The 20,198-nt window shown below is 40.9% G+C and overlaps 1 protein-coding gene across 6 annotated transcripts in view; it reads left to right on the top strand.

Moving 5' to 3' along the window:
- Positions 1–20,198, top strand: part of ANK3 (ankyrin 3) — a 204,340-nt gene that overhangs the window by 160,588 nt on the left and 23,554 nt on the right. For 5 of the 6 annotated variants that reach the window (XM_027694110.1, XM_027694111.1, XM_027694109.1 and 2 more), the window contains 8 exons: positions 572–697; positions 1,444–1,566; positions 2,058–2,084; positions 3,834–3,915; positions 8,193–15,878; positions 16,518–16,592; positions 17,431–17,562; positions 18,556–18,699. In XM_027694110.1, coding sequence (XP_027549911.1) covers positions 572–697; positions 1,444–1,566; positions 2,058–2,084; positions 3,834–3,915; positions 8,193–15,878; positions 16,518–16,592; positions 17,431–17,562; positions 18,556–18,699 — 8,395 coding nt within the window. The remainder of the gene's footprint in view (positions 1–571; positions 698–1,443; positions 1,567–2,057; positions 2,085–3,833; positions 3,916–8,192; positions 15,879–16,517; positions 16,593–17,430; positions 17,563–18,555; positions 18,700–20,198) is intronic. The other variant, XM_027694112.1, reaches the window with a different exon arrangement.

Here is a 20,198-nt window from a genome sequence, read left to right on the forward strand (position 1 = left end):
ACAGTGTGTGTTTTCCGAGTAGCAGCAGGTCCTGCAAAAGCCACTATACGCCCTGTTAAGTTAAATAAAGGTTCACACCAAGGCTGTGTCAAAAAACTTCTGGAAAGGAGGACAAAAAAATACAAGATGGAAGGAGGAGCATGAGGACCTGTCTCCAAATGTCTCCCCAGTGCAGTCTGCAGTGGGTTTTGTACTCGCTGCTGTCAAGTAGCCCTGGTTGGGCTTTGCAGACAGCTGACCTGGAATTCCTTCTCATTGGCCCCACAGGCACACAGTCATGAGTAGGGCTGGTTTGTGGTGAATATGTAGTTACCAACTCGTTGTTTCTTGAAGAAGTCTACACATTTTTACTCCAGAAAAGCCAGTCATGTAGCTCATGTTTTCCCAAACTGTCTGCACTCAAAATACCTCGCCATAACGCACAGTGGTTTTCTACTTTGTTGTTGAATTTAATCTGGGTGGGGACTTGTGTTAAACTCAGGAACTGTGTTGGGGGAAATCGTGATACACTTATGTGCATGGATCTACTATGAAAAGAGGTTTCATTGACTTCTATTTCTTGCTTTGATAGGTTCTGGAAGGAAAACCTATTTACGTTGATTGCTATGGAAATCTGGCCCCTTTGACTAAAGGAGGACAGCAGCTTGTTTTTAATTTTTATGCTTTCAAAGAAAATAGACTGCCATTCTCTATCAAGGTAAAAGCAAAACAAAGCAAATGATCCTGCTGATTTCTTCCCTCCTGCCTCTCCCTCCCTTTTTTCAGCCCTGTAGGACTAACTTGCCCCAAGAATGTAAGTGTAATTGTTTAATATATGAATAACATGGAGAGGGGGCTTTGCTTGAAGCCACAAAAGAGCTGCTGGCAGATCTGGGAACAGAATACCCATGATATGGATTCACTAAAACCATATCTCAAATTAGACCTCCAGCATATTTATTACCAGTAGATCACAATTTCCCAGGGACTAAGCAAAGGAGTAGCATTCAATAACATACTTTAATACAGAACAACCTTCAAAAAGTGTGCACAGACTGTTCATCTCTAAATTGCCATGAATGGACACTCACTTTCCTTAGCCTTGTCATAGATGCCGCGCTCAAGAAGTGTTTAAGCATTTTGGTTAGCACAAGTGGCAGAAAAAAATGAAGGTGAGCAGAAAATGTCTGTCAGTAATATGCCAGTATGAAACTGTCTGGTTGGGCACACTCAACAACCTGTCTTGCATGGATTGCCCATCAGAGAGCTTCAGGCTGATGCAACCCTTTCATGGTGACACCTTTTCTCCTTCAGCACCTCAGGCTGAGCTCCAGCTCAGTATCATTGGTCCTTACACACTAGATAGCTTCTTGTGGAGAGAAGCTCAGAGAAACTCTCCAGAAACCTCCTCTAGGAATCTGAATTATTACATGTTACTATACTGTATTCAAATTTCTTTTCTAGGTAAGAGACACCAGCCAGGAACCCTGTGGTCGATTATCGTTTTTGAAAGAACCAAAGACTACAAAAGGACTGCCACAAACAGCTGTTTGCAACTTGAATATCACTCTACCAGCACACAAAAAGGTATTTGTTGGGAAAAGTAAATATTTTCCTTATTGGTTGGGTTGGATTTATTTCTGTTCCTTTAGTTTTTGTCTATTTTTTTTTCTTTTCCTGCTAGTGATAAAGAAACCCTGTGAGTTGTCAGTAATGAGAATGCTTTGGAATATGATAAAGGCTTTTAAAATTTCTGTTTTATTGGTTTCTTGTATGTAGAACGCTTTTAAAGTCTCTTGTTACTGTGGTGTCAAGTTCCTATAATTTTTACAATTCTGTTTACAGCTCATGCTTCAGCCTGCAAGTCATAGATTTATGCTTTCAGTAATGTCACGTGTTTATTTGCATTGGATGTAAGATTTTTTTTTTCTTTTCTGTTGACATTTTGGATTTGCTTTGCCTTATAAATCAGCTTGCATTTTGTGCTCCCAATTTGGTCCTTTTCATATCCTGATATTCTTTTCCCTGCTGTCCATTATAATATTCCTTGTCTCTGCAATGCATCTTGGGACCAAAAGGAAACAGAGTCAGATCAAGATGATGAGGTAATATAAACACTGTCTTCTGTTTTTATTTCCTTCAGATTTAGTGAAAAAAAAATAATATGTTACAGAAAAAAAACCCAAAAAACTATTTTTAATCTATGGCATTGAAATGATACCTACAGAATAACTGTATCCTCGACGTCTGATATTCTGTTGCAAAACAGTATAAATGCACAAATGTGGAAAAAACATGATTATATATTACGAAATTAAATGAAGCATTGAATAATAGCTGTCTAAAATTTAACTCATGAAAAATTATATCATTTTAAATATCAGACCAAGTCCATTTTTGTCAAAATCAAGAAGAGTTTAGTGGATAAGATTTTACCTCTTGGAGTAACACTGACCATGCTTTGACTTGTATTTCTGAGAAGGAAAAATGTATTGCTGAGGCCACTATAACAGCCTTGTAATATTTTACCTCTGTAACTAAACTGGATTCTTTCAGAAAAGCAAAGCAGCCAAGAAAAATTTCTACATATTGTGTTCAAATCTATTTTCAAATAAATCTCAGACATCTGCAGCTTAAAAATCCATTGTTTGATGGAAACTGCAATATTAGATTGTCAGGAAGTTGAATGGGTCTTACTCATTAGAGGTAGTAGTAGCTGAGATCATCTTATAAAAGAAACTACATAGATGTTTCCCATTTACCTAGCAACAATTTTTTTTTCCTCTTCCTGGTGGCAAATGAATAGCAGTTGTCACCTGCTGATCAGAATAATTAAAAAAAAAATTACCAACAAACAAACAAAAAACAACCAAACAAAAACATTCTTTACATGTTAAAAAATAATAATAGGAACCACATCACTTTAGCTCCACAGAATTTGTTCCCAGTGAGCTACTATATAGCTATAATAATAGTTTCCTTCCTAAAAAAACCATATTTTTAGCCACATATTCAAGTGAGTTGATCTCTGGAGGACCATTAATACTTAAGACATCACACTAGCAACCATGCCACTGAATGCAGCAACTTATGATGCAATTTATCAGTTAATAGTAGTCTGCTTTCTAATCCACATCTTTACATTTTGTGCATATTAAAAAATCCCCTCCCATGCCTTTTTTTGTCCTTAATGTATTCACTTTAAAGCCAGTGTACATTGTGGTGTATGTGCTTTTGGGACAAATTAATCTGGGGCGAAATATTCAATCGGTCTAAGTTGTACTCTGATGAATGTTTTATGTCTGTACCTGCAGTCTTTTCTGTTGATCTCCTGTTTCTAGCCAAAGGTGGTTTATTTTACAGAGAATGAATAATATCACACCATTTCTAGTAGTGTGAAGCAGTTTATTAAGTGATAATGGGATAATATAGCACTGATATACTTGAAGGCAGCATCATGAGCTGCATCTGCTATCTGAGCTCTTCTGCCTCATTAGTGGAGATGTTGTGAGCAGGAATGAACCCCTGGGCTCACTCTTAGGGTTCCAGTCCCTTACCTGCTTGCTCCAGAAGGGTAGTCATTCACAGCAGGTCTCTACCACCTCCAGCAGCCACGCTCCCTGCTCCACCGTGCCTGACACTCATCACATGGCAGGCAGGAATAGAGACCGGCTCTGTCCCTTCCCTGCCAGCTTGCCCAAATTTGGCTTCAGCGTGCCATCCTGAAGCTGAATGGAAGCATCCATTCTCCCTTGCGGGGTTGTGGTGGCCCATCCTGCTGAGGTTTGAGGATTATTCTGTTCAGATGGGGGTAGGATGCTGAAGGCACTGAGCAGGGCTGTGTTTTGTTGCAGACGGAGAAAGCTGACCGGCGCCAGAACTTCGTCTCCCTTGCTTTACGTAAGCGCTACAGCTATCTGACTGAGCCTGGAATGAGTGAGTTGCTCTTACCAATGTACTAAACCATATATATGTGATTTTTCATGAGAAGAGACATTTTTTCTATAAACGTTGTATTTGGTGTCACTCTGGGGGAAAAAAAAAAAAGAGAAAAAGAAAAGTCAAAAAAAAAAAACCTGTCTAAACCAAAACTCTTGGATGGTCTGCGAACTCCTGTGTTGTGAGAGCTTGAAGAATCCTGACTGGCAAAATATGTGTGTTAGTTAAGTAAAAATACAATAGTGTTTAAAAATGCCATGTAGCACCAGAGTAGGAGGATTGCAGATTGCTTTGAAAAAGTCTGTTCCTCTTCCTTTTGAAACATTAAAGAGAGGTGCTATAGAAGGGAATGTTACACAAAAGTTCAGCACGGCTGGAGAAAGCCATTCAAATAAGCACTTAAATGTTTAGATGCTTAGCCAAAATAGACTCTCTCATATTTTATATTTTCCCTCTTCTTTCTCCTCCCCTTCCCTTTTTCCTCTGTTCCCTGCAGATGCTTTTTATTCCCTGGCACCACACATTGCTTCCTCTTAAACTTTATGTTCCCCTTGACCAGACCTGTGGCATTCCTTTCCTTCCTGGTTAAATACAATAATGTATTTGGCTTAGCTTTTCTTCCCTTACCTCTCCTGTCTGAGGTTGACTGCTGTTGTTCCCCATTTCCAGGCTTTTTCTTGCCTTTTTTTTTTTCACTTGCGACTTCTCAGTTGCTACCCTGCAACAGACCCTTTGATATAATTCCATAAAATCCATAGACAAACTTCATCGGGTCTTGGGAGTTCCCAGTGGATGGCTGCTGTTTATTTATCCTATAAGATCTGTGGCTTCTTTGGATCAGATGTGCTCCAGAATATATTACCCTTCTCAGGCCTGGAAGAAGACTTCAAGCATATAGCATCTGAAGAAGCTATCAGATCTGCTGAGACATCTTGATGGACTGTTAAGGTATTGTCACAGGCTTGATGGGAACTGAGAGACAGGGAAAATTAAGTTGCTTGAAAGGAGGTTGATGACTGTGTATATTGCTCCCAATACATTTTTTAGCCCTCATTGAGGAAAAAAAAAAAGTCTTATTTATTCACCAAAGGTCCATTAAGTCTCATTTACAAAAAGTTGGTGAGAATAAACCTAAATCCACTTGAGCTGTACTCAAAAAAAAAGATGGATTGACACAGTAGAAACTCCTGCATGTTCTTTACCTATTCTGTCTCTTTTGGCAGTGGTTATTGCTTAAGGCTGTGAGGTACCCAAAGAGGTTATGCAGGTATGATTGTGTTTGCCAGGAAAGAGCACAAGCTGATGGCTTGACCATCAGCTGAGCACCACCTCCTGTGCACATGGAGTGTGTAGTTCACAACTCCACCTGCACCTGCTGGTGTGAGGGAAGGAGGTGAGCGTGGAGGCGCAGCTCTTCCAGAGAGCACAGACTGCCCAGCACAGGGGAGGACAGCTGCTGTGCCTGCTTTACACCACAGGGAGCTTGCTCCAGTAATTGCATATGAGTGATGAACTTCTAGATATTTCCAGGGAATTCAATGGCACAGCTCCAGCAGTTTTGGTAGCAGCAGGGATTGTTCTTTTTGCTCACACAAGCGTGTGTGTATGCACGTGCACGCAGACGGAGTTTTTAGCTCTGCACCCCTGCCAGTGTGAACCACATTCCCCTTGCCTCCCTGTCTTTATCTCTGCTCAGACAAAGGGCACAAAGGGCCCAACAGAAGGGGAGTGCTGCAATGGGCTAAACCTGCTGGGTCCTGAGTGTTTGCTTGGGGCTGAGGAGGAGCAAGTCTGAGCAGTGGCCACGTGTATGGGTAGACTCAGTGCTTTCCACTACCAGCTGCAAGCAAGGAAGTGTGGCCTGATGCACAGAAGGTAGTAACTGACATCTGCTGTCTAATAAAATCTTGGATGCAGAGTGATAGAAACTGTTAAGGCCAAACGTGTCCAGTAGCCAAAAAGGGCTGTTATATAAACCCACTCTTTAGAATATTATCCCACTCTAAAGTCTTGCATGGTTGGGGCAATTTCTTTTCTACTTCAAAATAGTAAAATTGCCCTGTTCCCTGTCCAGTTCATAGCTGCACACACAGGTAAATTACTCATTTTTTCTTTGTACTGGTTCTTCTCCTCAACTGCAATAAGGAGCACAGAAAAGACACCTTAAACACATCTGAATCTGTGATTTAACAGGAGAAGGAGGAGTTGGGAGGGCAGCCTGTTGGTTTGCTTGACTCACTAGTCAGTTGAGATAGACTGGCTTATCCCAGTGCAGTGGGGTCTCTGTAAAGATATTTCCTAACACTAACTGCTGAACAAGTTGTTAGTTCTTTTCAGAATCATTTTAAGGTCTGTTTCTTGGACTCAAGACTGTATGAACCTATGGTGAATGTTAGCAGCTGCTGCCGATTAATCTTCATGATAAAGTCTAGCTCATTTAATGAAGTAGACTATGGTGGTTTTTTTGGGGGGGAGTGGAAAGAAGTATATTTGTGCTTAAAAGTAACTTAGCAAGGAAAAGTGAATGTTTCTTGACTTAGGTTGTGCCAGTCAGGTCTAGTACTCAAGCTCTCTTCAACCTTAACGTTCTCATACTGTAATATCACCAGCCATCCACAGTACCTTCTGGGCTTTGATTGGCTTCTGTAGGACCAGCACATTTCTCCTTGCAGGATATGGACCTGTGGTGCACTGAATATTCACTATTTTATAAGAGTGTGTGTGCTTTAACAGTTTAGTATTAGCCTTGTTGAGTTTCTTTCACTGTAAGTTACTGTCTGTCTATAAGACAGATCAAGCAGGTTTGACAAATTATTAGTATAACTTTAGAGAAAGGTATGTCGAACAAATTCTTTCAGTATTTTAGTTCCATTTCTAATTCCAGCTTTCAAGAAAAAAAAAAGGTCCTCAAAGTTGCTTTCAATGTAAACTCTGAATGTTATTGCTGGATCAGAGGATATGTATGTGTAATGGGATTCCCAGAAATACTGTCTGGCATGAGTGCCTCCTGTGATGCAAAATGTGGTTGATGATGATTCTGTTCAAAATGCCTATGAATAAACTGAGAGTTCTGGGGGATGATAATATTTAACAGGTTTGTCCTTGCCAGGAATTTATTTCATAATATATTTTTCTTTGACTGCTTTTCTAACATTACCTTTTGAGAACGGTAAAGTTAAACAGGTCTGACTTTGAGCTGATACAAGAAATCTCCTCAAAAGGTACCAAGACACTACATCTTGTAGAAAAAGTGTACTCTTCTTTTAATGACCTCTTGTGAAATGGTTTTGTAAGGTTTACATATTCGTGCTTAATACACCATACAAAATGTATTAATCTGTGTGCTCGTTTTGATATGACATTTGTGCATGAATAAAAACTGGTTCAGTTGCTTTGCCTGCTCACGTTTATCATCTATCATATTTTCCATATTTCATGTATGACATGCTTCTTAAAATCATTTCATGTGAAGTTTTACTTTAGTTTTTACCAAACAAAAGGAATATCGCATGAGAAACAAATGCATACGTTCCTTTCTCTTTTTTTTTTTTTTTTTTTTTTTTTAGTATTGACTCAGAAAAGCTCTTGCTCTTATTGGCTTTGTGAGTGTGAAGCATTTCCGAATTGTGCATGGAAGACAGAGATTTGAATTTATTCCAGTTGCTTCACAGTTTGCACATCAATTGCCTGTCACTTAAAGGAATTTTGGGTTCTGCATGAAATAGTTCTGAGTGGTTTAAAAAAAGATTTTAGCTATATAATGTCACTTTGCACAAGTTTATATTTTTGTATAGGTTCAAATCTGAATAGAGTAACAATAGAAATTATTAAAAGGATAATTCTAAGAGTTGCACAAAGCAGAGACATACGTAAACAGGCAAAATATAGCTGATATGAATATTTCAGAAGTAGCACATCAGAAAGTCAATAGGAAGTAAGAGAAGAAATTTTGATGTGGCTTTATTTTTACCTTATGGATTCCTTTGTTGTGTTTTCTGTTATTCATTGTTTGCAGATTTGGTTGCTATGTGCTTTCTGTCTTTCATTTCATGTTACTTTTTGGTTTGGACCAGTCATCAGTATATGGCTCGTTCCTAATTTTTTTCTTTCCTTTTTAAAATCTTCTTTTGCCTCCTTCATCCCAACTCATGCAAACAATTGTACTTGCTTTTTGTAATATTACAACGTTTACTGACCAATTTTCTTCTCTGGTCTCTCTGTTTTTTAATCATTTTTGTTGATTTTTATGTTTGATTTTAATTTAACAATTTAAGAAACAGTTGAACGGAGTGCAGGAGCAACAAGATCCCTACCTGCTACTTACTCATACAAGCCATTCTTTTCAACACGGCCATATCAGTCATGGACAACAGCTCCAATTACAGTGCCTGGGCAAACCAAATCAGGCTTTACATCCTTATCAAGCTCTTCCTCTAACACTCCTACAGCTTCCCCATTAAAATCAATATGGTCTGTTTCTTCTACTTCTCCAATCAAATCCACATTAGGAGCTTCTACCACATCTTCAGTTAAATCTGTTAGTGATGTAGCATCTCCGATTAGATCATTTCGGACAATCTCTTCGCCAATAAAAACTGTGGTATCGCAGCCTCCATACAATATCCAGGTCACTTCAGGCTCTTTCGTCAGAGCTCCCGCAGTCACAGAAGCTGCTAGTCTAAAAGGGCTGGCATCCACTACCACATTCCCCTCTCGGACATCTCCAGTGACTACAGCAGGATCTCTCTTGGAGAGATCATCCATAACCATGACGCCTCCAGCATCCCCCAAATCCAACATTAACATGTACTCTTCAAGTTTGCCACTTAAATCGGTCATCACATCAGCATCTTCACTTTTATCGTCCCCTCTAAAGTCAGTGGTGTCACCTGCTAAGTCAGCAGTTGATGCTGTTTCATCCACTAAAGTCATGATGGCCTCGTCTCTCTCGTCGCCAGCAAAACATGTAGCTGGGCACACAGACGTCCCATTGCTTAATGGGTCTGTGTCACCTCTGAAATACCCATCTTCTGCCAGCTTAATAAATGGATCCAAAGCTGCAGCTGTTTTTCAAGACAAGATTGCTGCAGCTGCACATTCTGCAAGTTGTGCTGCTAACGCAGTTGCTGACACGGCTGAGAGAGTGTTTTCAACAGCTACAACAATGTCATTTTCTCCACTCAGGTCATTTGTATCTTCAGCACCATCAGCTTTCCAGTCAATGAGAACTGCTCCTGCAGGTGCTTTGTACACAGCCCTTGGGTCAATATCTGCAACTACCTCATCAGTAACTTCATCAACAATAACAGTGCCAGTATATTCTGTAGTCAATGTTTTGTCTGAACCAGCATTAAAGAAGCTCCCAGAGTCGTCTTCACTTACAAAATCAGCTGCTGCGTTACTGTCACCTATTAAAACATTGACTACAGAGGCACGCACACAGCCTACCTTTAATCGAACTTCATCTCCAATAAAATCATCCTTGTTTTTAGCACCCTCTGCTCTCAAATTGTCCACACCCTCTTCTTTATCCTCCAGTCAGGAGATACTGAAAGATGTTGCTGAAATGAAAGAGGATCTGATAAGAATGACTGCAATATTGCAGACAGATGTCGCAGAGGACAAACCGTTCCAACCTGACATACCAAAAGAGGGTAGAATTGATGATGAAGAGCCCTTTAAAATTGTTGAGAAAGTAAAAGAGGACTTAGTAAAAGTTAGTGAGATTCTGAAAAAAGATGTGTGTTTAGAAAGTAAAGGGTCGGCTAAAGTATCCAAAAGTGATCAAGGACACCTGTCTGAGGATGACTGGGTAGAGTTCAGTACAGAGGAGATTGATGAAGCGAGACAGCAAGCTTTGACAAGCCCTCCTGTATCTGTTCCAGAGAAGGTCCAAATTAAAACTAAAACCATGTCGGAAAAGGATTATAGCTTGTCAAAAGTTATTGATTACTTAGCAAATGATATCGGTAGCAGTTCATTAACAAACATAAAGTACAAGTTTGAAGAGGGGAAAAAAGAAGGTGAAGAGAGACAAAAGCGCATTTTAAAACCAGCTATCGCTTTGCAGGAACATAAACTTAAAATGCCTCCAGCCTCCATGAGGCCTTCAACATCGGAAAAGGAGTTGTGCAAGATTGCAGACTCCTTTTTTGGAACAGACACTATTTTAGAGTCTCCAGATGACTTTTCTCAACACGATCAAGATAAAAGTCCCTTGTCTGACAGTGGCTTTGAAACAAGGAGTGAAAAGACACCTTCTGCCCCACAAAGTGCTGAAAGCACAGGGCCAAAACCACTTTTCCATGATGTACCCATCCCTCCCGTCATTACAGAAACAAGAACTGAAGTAGTTCACGTTATCCGCAGCTACGAACCATCCTCTGAAGAAATTGCAGAGCATAAGGCAGAGGAGCTGCCGGCCTCAAAACCTACCCCTACATTTATGGAGCTGGAGCAAAAACCTTCTGGGTCTATTAAAGAGAAGGTTAAAGCTTTTCAAATGAAAGCCAGCGGCAGTGAAGAAGATGAGCATAAGTGTGTCCTTAGTAAAGGTGTCCGAGTAAAAGAAGAAACTCATATCACTACGACGACCAGGATGGTCTATCATAAACCTCCTTGCACAGAAAGTACATCTGAAAGAATTGAGGAAACAATGTCTGTTCATGACATAATGAAAGCGTTTCAGTCTGGACGTGACCCTTCCAAAGAACTGGCAGGTCTGTTTGAACATAAATCATCAGTGACGTCCGATGTTAGCAAGTCTGCTGAAACTTCACCACAACATGCAGAGAAGGACAGCAAAATGAAACCCAAACTGGAGCGAATAATAGAGGTCCATATTGAACAAGGTAATCAGGCTGAACCTACTGAAGTCATTATTAGAGAAACAAAAAAGCATCCAGAGAAAGAAATGTATGTATATCAGAAAGACTTACCTCGGGGAGATATTAACTTAAAAGAGTTGGAAAAACATGATGCTTTCCCTTGTTCAGATGAACAAGGTCAGCAAGAAGAAGAGGAGCTCACGGCCGAAGAGTCACTTCCTTCTTATCTGGAATCCTCTAGAGTTAACACTCCCGTGTCCCAGGAAGAAGACAGTCGCCCTAGTTCTGCTCAACTCATGTCTGATGACTCTTACAAAACACTGAAGCTTTTGAGTCAGCACTCAATAGAATACCATGATGATGAGTTGTCAGAACTAAGAGGGGAGTCTTACAGGTTTGCTGAGAAAATGCTTCTTTCAGAAAAGCTAGATGTGTCTCATTCTGATACTGAGGAGTCAGTTACTGACCATGCTCTACCCCTTAGTGCAGAGTTACAGGGGACTGATAAACGATGCAGAGAAAAAGTAGCTACTGCCCCCAAAAAAGAGATTCTCTCCAAAATCTATAAGGATGTGTCTGAAAATGGTGTAGGTAAAATGTCTAAAGATGATCATTATGATAAAGTGACAGTGTTACACTACACTGGAGATGTTAGTAGTCCAAAACATGCGATGTGGATGCGCTTTACTGAGGACAGATTAGACAGAGGTAGAGAAAAGTTGATATATGAAGACAGGGTGGACAGGACTGTTAAAGAGGCAGAAGAAAAACTCACTGAAGTATCACAGTTTTTTCGGGATAAAACAGAGAAGTTGAATGATGAGCTACAGTCTCCAGAGAAAAAGCAGCATAAAAAAAATGGCAAGGAAATACATTCTAGCCAGAGCTCTGCCAGCAGCAGCCCCGAGAAAGTTCCGCTCTCTGAACTGCCATCATCCAGGGATGAATGGAGTAAGGTGAAGCAGTATGCACACGATGGGAAATGCTTCCCCAAGGTGGATGAAAGAAAAGCATCCAGTTTGCCCAGCAGTCCTGAAAAAAGGATATTTGTGCAACATACAGAGGACTCTAAACGAACTATGGAACACAGAGGAAGTGCTCAGCAGACTGGAGTACCTGAGGCTGGATTTCAGCTGAAGCAATCAAAGCTCAGTTCCATTAGGCTTAAATTTGAACAAGGTATAAGTCCAAGGAGTAAGGACATAACTCAAGAAGAAAAAAAGCTGGATGGTCAGTCCAAAATTCCGGTAAAGAAATTGCAAGAAAGTAAGTTACCAGTGTATCAGTCTCATTCCAGAGAGAAACATGCAAAGCAAGTAGAGGTCGTTGATGGGAGCGCTGCTTTGCAGAAAGAGGTGAAAATACAGGAAGACCTTGTTCCAGGTAAAGGGAAAGCTGTTGAAGACTCTCGTGCTTCAGACACACAAAAACAAAGAACTGAGATGAGGAAAGGCGTGCCAGAATGCCTTCCAGAACCGCAGGCAAAAGAGCTGGCGTATGGCTCAGACTCAACAACGAAGGGACACTGGGACAAAAAAATCTATAGGACGTGGGAAAGTCCTGGAACTTCTAACCATAAGACACAGAAAGAAAAACTTTCGCATGTGCTGGTTCCAGATACAGTAAAAGAAAACCACGTCGATCACGCTGAATCTAAAACTGACAAAAAAAGTGAATTTATCACTGTGACAGAGCACAAACTGGCCACAAATGGGATTCATTCAGAAGAAGTGAAGGAACTGACTGTAAAATCTCCCTCGAAAAGGGTTTTATACAGAGAATTTGTTGTCAGGGAGGGGGAACGTAATGGTGAAGTGGCTGATAAAATATCCAAAAGGAAAGAAGAAATTGCTGTGTCCCATATTCCAGTCAGAATTGTTGAGGAGAAGAGAGCCATGCTTGATGGTGTCTATGAACTTTCAGCTAAAGTATCCCAATCAGCTGTGATTAAGGAGAAGGTTGAAAGACAGATTGATTATGTGGAAGATGAAAAAATAAAGCATTCAGAAATCAGAAAAGTTACTAGGCAGCAGAGCTCGATAGGCCTAAGTCCTCCTGCTGAGGAAACAGAACTATCCCCTAGCAAATCACCAGATTCTTTAGAATGTAGCCCAGGGAAGGAGTTTCCTTCAAGTGACATAGTTGAGCCCGGTGACAGTGATTACTTGGATAAAGTTGCACCGCTAGTAAGCACTGAGGGAGCAAAAGAAATTAAGACCTTACCTGTTTATGTCAGTTTTGTTCAAGTAGGAAAGCAATATGAGAAAGAGGTGCAACAAGGAAATATTAAAAAAATTGTCAGTCAGGAGAGTAAGACAGTACAGGAGACAAGGGGGACATTTTACACAGCTAGACAGCAAAAACAACCTCCTTCTCCACAAGGTAGTCCAGAAGATGACACACTAGAACAAGTGTCCTTTATAGACAGCTCTGGTAAAAGCCCTTTAACACCAGAAACACCGAGTTCAGAGGAAGTGAGTTACGAGTTTACATCTAAAACACCTGACTCACTAATAGCTTATATCCCAGGGAAACCCAGCCCTATACCTGAGGTGTCTGAGGAGTCAGAGGAGGAAGCAGAGGCTAAGTCAACATCTGTGAAACAGGCAGAGGTTGAGGAGCCACAGATTGACAAAGCATTGCCTAATCTTATAAATAAGGACTCTAACAAAAGACCCAAAGGTAACAGAGTTGCCTATATTGAATTCCCTCCTCCTCCACCACTGGATGCAGATCAAGGCGAGTCAGAAAAGAAGTCTCATTATTCCACTGAGAGTGAAATGGAGATGACCGAAGTGAACTTGCAAGATGAGCATGACAAATGCCAGCTGGCTGAACCTGTCATAAGAGTACAGCCGCCGTCTCCTGTGCCACCGGGAGCAGATGTCAGTGACTCCAGTGATGACGAATCTCTCTATCAACCTGTTCCGCTTAAAAAGTATACGTTCAAACTGAAGGAGCTGGAAGATGACCAGAAAGAAACCTCAAAACCCAGAGCCCCTGAAAAGATTGAGAAACAGAAAGAGTTAGGACATCCCACTTCGGGGAAACCTAATGAGTTTGACATTGATTCACCCCAGAATGATGTAGTGCAAAATGGGAGTAACAATGACCAGTCTGTCACAGAGTGTTCCATAGCAACCACTGCAGAATTCTCCCATGATACCGATGCGACAGAGATTGACTCTCTTGACGGTTATGATTTGCAAGATGAAGATGATGGTTTAACTGAGAGTGATTCTAAACTTGCAGGTCCGGCAGTTGAAACCAAAAAGGACGTATGGACTACAGAAGGCATTCTAAAGCAGACTGATCGCTCATTTAGCCAGAGTAAGCTTGAAGTCATTGAGGAGGAAGGCAAGGTAGGCCCTGAAGAAGACAAGACGCCTTCAAAGGGTCCAGCTTCTGAAAAAGCCGGAGATAAGAGCGATAAGAAGTCAGGGGCACAGTTTTTCTCTTTGGAAGGCAGACACCCTGACAGGACTGTATTTCCTGATTCGTATTTCAGTTACAAAGTAGATGAAGAATTTGCAACACCTTTCAAAACTGTGGCCACTAAGAGTCTAGATTTTGATCCGTGGTCCAATAACCGAGGTGACGATGAAGTGTTTGAGACTAAATCAAGGGATGATGAGGCTAAGCCATTTGGTCTGGCAGTGGAAGACAGATCTCAAGCAACAACACCTGACACAACTCCAGCCAGAACTCCAACAGATGAGAGTACGCCAACTAGCGAGCCCAACCCCTTCCCATTTCATGAGGGGAAGATGTTTGAGATGACTCGCAGTGGTGCAATTGACATGAGCAAGAGGGATTTTGTTGAAGAAAGACTCCAATTTTTTCAGATTGGTGAGCATACTTCTGAAGGGAAGTCAGGGGACAAGGGGGAAGGGGATAAAAGTACAGTCACTGCCATCACACAGCCACAGGCAGGGGACAGCACTGTAGAGACAAACGTAGAGAGACCAGTAGAAACAACAGCAGTTGAACATAAGCCCGGCATCCAGGCCAGTGGAGATTGCATGGAACAAACACTTGGTAGTAACTCACTGGAGAAATCATCGGCAGCAGTAAACGCTTCTAAAGTTGATCCCAAATTGCGCACACCAATTAAAATGGGAATTTCTGCTTCCACCATGACTCTGAAGAAAGATGGCCCTGGCGAAGTGGCAGATAAGATAGAAGCTGTGATGCCAAGTGGTCAGGGATTAGAAAATGAAACTGTAGCAGTGATTGCAAGTTCAGCTTCTAGCCAAACAAGCTGTAGGCAATCAGAAAACACTGATTTTCCCAAAGATAATTTTAATAACAACAACAATTTGGATTCATCTGCTGTCCCTACAGATGATATTACCTGTAATGTAGTGCTAAAAGAACATTTGGAACCAAAATGTTCCCTCCAGAAAGCTAATCAAGCAAAAAGCACTTCAGGAAAAGGTACAGGGACAACACAAGGACACAGAGTAAGAGATAAGCAAAAACCACATGGAGAGCAGCAAAAGTCAACAGAGTTGGTAGGGGCTAGAGGAAAATCAAAGCTTCCTGTAAAGGCCAGCTCGGTAAAACAAGCCTTTTCACAAAATAATCTCCAAAGCAATACAGGGAGTAAAGTGAGAGGGGCTAGTAAGCCTGACAAAGCAAAACAAAATAATTCTTCTCCCTGTCTAGAAGCAAGGTCTAGGATTCCTGTAAAAAATACACATAGGAGTAATCTAGCTAGAAGAACTCCGGCCCTGCCAAAAAAAGAGCAGTCAGAGAAAGAAAAACCAAAACAACTTCCTTCTAAATTACCAGTAAAGGTAAGATCTACCTCCGTCACCGTGACAACAGTTAAAGTAAAGAAAAATCAGCTTAGGGAGGTATGTAAACATTCTATTGAATATTTTAAGGGAATTAGTGGTGAGACATTAAAGCTTGTGGATCGTCTATCTGATGAAGAGAAAAAGATGCAGTCAGAGGTCTCTGATGATGAAGAAGACAGTACATCAAGGAACACATCCTTATCAGAAGCTACTCAAGTTTACCAGCCTTCCATTACACCGAAGTCTGCTAGAGACATGAGAACAGAGGCAGCATCTATAAAATCAAAGATTGAAAAGGCCGACAGTGAGAGGAGGAGGAGTAAGAGGACTGGTGAGAATGAAGGCAGTCAGGTTTCTGGAGCTCTCATGGCTCACCTCGTGGAGATCAAGCCTAGTTTGTAAAACTTTCAACTTGTTGATCCTAGTGCATGAACTGTTGTGATTGCCTGTGGAGTGACTTAACTGTAGTTTTCATTCTGTCATTGTCATCTGTATGTGCTGTCTTATTCTCTTTTTTCTTCCTTCAAACAAATTCTGTACTGTAGAAAGCTAGTGAAGCATGCCAAAGACATTCATGTAACTCAAAAATTGATGTAACTCAGAAATTGAAAGATGTCTTTCGTGACAGCAAGTTTGTTCTGTCAAAGTAGAGAAAATAGATGATAATCTGGCCTTGGTGGTTTTCACCAGTGATTGAAAAACTTGTCTACAGTCTAACAGCTAGATTTGTCAGCATGTTTGGTTTCATTACACGACATCATGTAGTTGTACATTTGGCTTTACACAGGTGAAAATCTAAAAGCTGTGAAAAAATTTTGTTTTGTAGGTTATTAGGTCACACAACCATTCTAGTAAACAATATAAGCACCGTCAACTTAGTCAAACTAAAGCTATTATTTATAATAAACTATTATCCGGTATTGTGGTTTTCCGTGCAAAACCTTTTTAATTGAGAAATTGTAAATCACAGGTCCACAGAGTCCATGTGAACGGACAGATATAAGGATGGCAATTGTAGCTGATCACCTAGGACTTAGCTGGACAGGTAAGCTTTTCTGCTTTAATATTGAAATTAGTCTATGCTATTGCATTTTCAGGTTGTCTTTTACCAAGGACACAGCAAGACTGCATCAGGCTCTCCCATATTCACAGCGAGGCCAGCTTCCCAAAATGTGCAATGCATTGCTGGGCAAAGATACCTAATGGGAAGTCATTCCTTGGTCTCACAATAAAGCAAAGAGGGGCTCACAGGGCAAATAGCTAAATGACTTTTCTCTCAAGATGTTCCACCGAGGAACTGAGAGGCTCTACCTACTCAGGCTCAGGGCTGCCTCTGGAGTATTTGCTAAAACTGGACAGCAGTTTCCCCAAAGCCCTGGTTGCAGGGACCCCCGCAGTGCCCCGGCAAGTCGGTGCTTTCATTCTGCCTGTGTGTACCTCTGCGTGTTGGTGGGCAGAGCTGGCCCTTCATGGGCATAAAGCTGCAGCAGGCAGCTCTCAGCAGTGCTGAGCCACACAGCAAGCTCCCAGAGGAGTAACAGTCACCAAAAAAACCCCAGAGTTCATAAATTAGCAGTGATGAGACAGCCTCCAAGGAGGGTTTTTCACCGTGTTTAAGTGGCTTTCAGAGTATAAATGTGATAGTAGCTCACACAGATGATTCAAATTCAAAATTATGTCTGTCTTAGAAAATTAAAATGCGGGTATATAACGCCATGTTCATTGTTATCCATAAAGTTTGTGTCAGGTAGTTTTGTTAACATCTATGTGATCAAGAAAAGACAGTATTTATAAGCCTGACAGGATGACCGAGGGATTTGTGCGTTGTTTGGTGGTTTGGGGTTTGTTTCCTTTTCTTGCTTGCTTTTTTTTTGTCTTTATAGAACTGGCAAGAGAACTGAATTTTTCTGTGGATGAAATAAATCAAATCCGAGTAGAAAACCCAAATTCTCTTATTGCTCAAAGCTTCATGTTATTAAAAAAATGGGTTACCAGAGATGGGAAGAATGCTACAAGTAAGTTCAAGTAGTTAACTTTGTTGCTTATAAGTTATAGCCCTTTCATCTGTTACCAACTTGAAGAAAACATTATGAATGTCCTTCACAAACCACCCATGAAAAAAAGCTTTTTGTTATATTTTTACCAGAAGTCAGCAATATGTCGTATTTTTTCACTATGTACGCAAAAAGAAATAATTTGTTCTCCACATCCATAATTGGTGGGACAAGTAATGAACTTAAATTCTGATGCAGAAAATATTTCCAATAGCAAAGAATGTGAAACACGGAAATAGACTGCCTGGGAAAGTTAGGTAGTCTCACAGTATTGTAGGTCATAGGAAAAGACTTCAACCTTCTCCTGTAAGGAGTGGTGGAGACACCGATTCTGTGCTGATACTTTTGGGTTTATCTGTTCAGTTCACTTGAATTGCTCAAACTGAAAGAGAGGGTTTGATTTTTGTCAGTGGTGTTCGTTATCATTCTCTAATCCACATACTGCTACGAACAATTTGAGTCTACTTTGATCTCTTTCACTGTAAAGGTAATTTCCAGTATTACTGTGTTCTCACAAAAAGATTATTGTAAATTATTTTTCATGATGTACTGCACGAGTAGCCTTACATGCATTATTACCTACATGACTGCCTATTCTGTTGTTCCTCAGAATGGTAAAAGGATTTTTACACTCCCTTTTTGCTCCAGGAAAAGGATATTTTGTTTTAGTAGTAAGTAAATACATTCTTTAAGAACTCTCTGACCTTATTCTTTGTGTCTTTTGTGTTATAATATAATTATACTTGGACACACTGTAGACTCTTAATAGATGTATATCTTGAATAAGTAGGCAGCTGAATGACTACTTAGACAAATGATGGGGTTTGCTAAAACCCTAGACTTTAGGACATGCCAGCAATTTGTAAGTAATGCAATCTGAATGTAACTGAGAAAAATGATTACACAGTTCTGCAATGCTGAACTTTTTTCTAACATGTTTTATTTTTTTTTCAGCTGATGCCTTAACTTCTGTATTGACAAAAATTAATCGAATAGATATTGTGACCCTGTTGGAAGGACCAATATTTGATTATGGAAATATTTCAGGCACCAGAAGTTTTGCAGATGAAAATAACGTTTTTCATGATCCCATTGATGGTAATTGAATTTCATAGTCATATTTAGTTTGGTGACATGTCCAATAATACAATAATGTTGTATAAACGTGACTTTAAAGAAAACTTTTAAGTTCTACAGAAACAGTTGTTTCAAGTGTGTAAAGGGGTTTTCCTCTCCTAAAGCATGCTTATGGTATGTTATCATAGAATCATAGACTAACCTGAGCTGGAAGGGACCCACGAGGATCACTGAGTCCAGCTTTTGGCCCTGCACAAGGCAGCCCTAAGAAACCCATCATGTGCCTGAGAGTATCATCCAAATGTTTCTTGAACTCTGGCAGATTTGGTGCTGTGACCACTTCCCTGTTGCAGTGCCTGGCCCCACTCTGGGTGAAAAACCTTTTTCTAATATTCAGCCTAAACCTCCCCTGTCACAGCTTCATGCTGTTTTCTTGGGTCGTGTCACTGGTCACCAGAGAGAAGAGATCAGTGTCTGCCCCTCCTCTTCTTGTCATCAGAAAGTTGTAGACTGCAATGAGGTCCCCCCTCAGTCTCCTCTTCTCCAGGCTGAACAAACCAAGGGACCTGAGTCACTCCTGGCTTGGCTTCCCATCTAGACTCTTCACCATCCTCATGGCCTTCCTTTGGATGATCTCTAGTAGCTTAATGTCTTTTGTATGGCAGTGCCCAAAACTCCCCAACGCAGAGCAGAGCAGGACAATCCCCTCCTTTGACCGGCTGGCGAGGCTTTGCCTGATGCCCCCCAGAACAGGGTTGACCCTCCTGGCTGCCAGGGCACTGCTGACTCATATTCAGCTTGCCATCAACCAGAACCCCCAGGTCCCTTTCCTGGCACTGCTTTCTACCATCTCGTTCCCCAGTCTCTCTGTACATCCAAGGTCGCCCGATCCCAGGTGCAGAATCCGGCATTTCCTTTGTTGAACTTCACAAGGTTGGTGATTGCTCAGCCCTCTTAATTGAGGTCTCTCTGCAGGGCCTCCCTGCCGTCGAGGGAGTCAACAGCTCTTCCCAATTAAGTATCATTGGCAAATTTACTTAGTACACCTTCAAGTCCTGCATCCCAGTTGTTTATGGAGACGTGTAGGTGGCCCATTAATATCTCAGAAGAGTAAGCCTGGGGTCCCACAAGTGTGTGGCTGAGTAAACTTGTTCCCATCAGCCTCAGTGTCAGTTGCAAGACCAAGTTTTTCTCCTGCAACAGTTGTCCTTTGAGGCTTGCCCATGTATATTTTTAATGTACTTGGTATTGCATGCTTTACAAGTGACCTGGAAATATGTGTATTCTTTGGCTTCCTGTCTAGGTAAATAGCATTGAGAATTTTCCAAGGAAAAACAAAAAGAATGAAGAACAAGGGAAAAAATATGCTTAGTATTTGCATAGGGTAAATTAATGTGCAATATACTACCAAGCCTCTTCAAGACACGTGAACATCAGTTGCTTTATGAGTTTCACTTGGACCATTTCTGCAATGGCAGTAGAAAAATAAGAACATGTTTTATTAGTGCATGAAAGAATAT

Source organism: Neopelma chrysocephalum, unplaced genomic scaffold (assembly GCF_003984885.1).
Source record: "Neopelma chrysocephalum unplaced genomic scaffold, ASM398488v2 Primary Assembly neopelma1_96, whole genome shotgun sequence".
NCBI classification, from domain to species: Eukaryota; Metazoa; Chordata; class Aves; order Passeriformes; family Pipridae; genus Neopelma; species Neopelma chrysocephalum.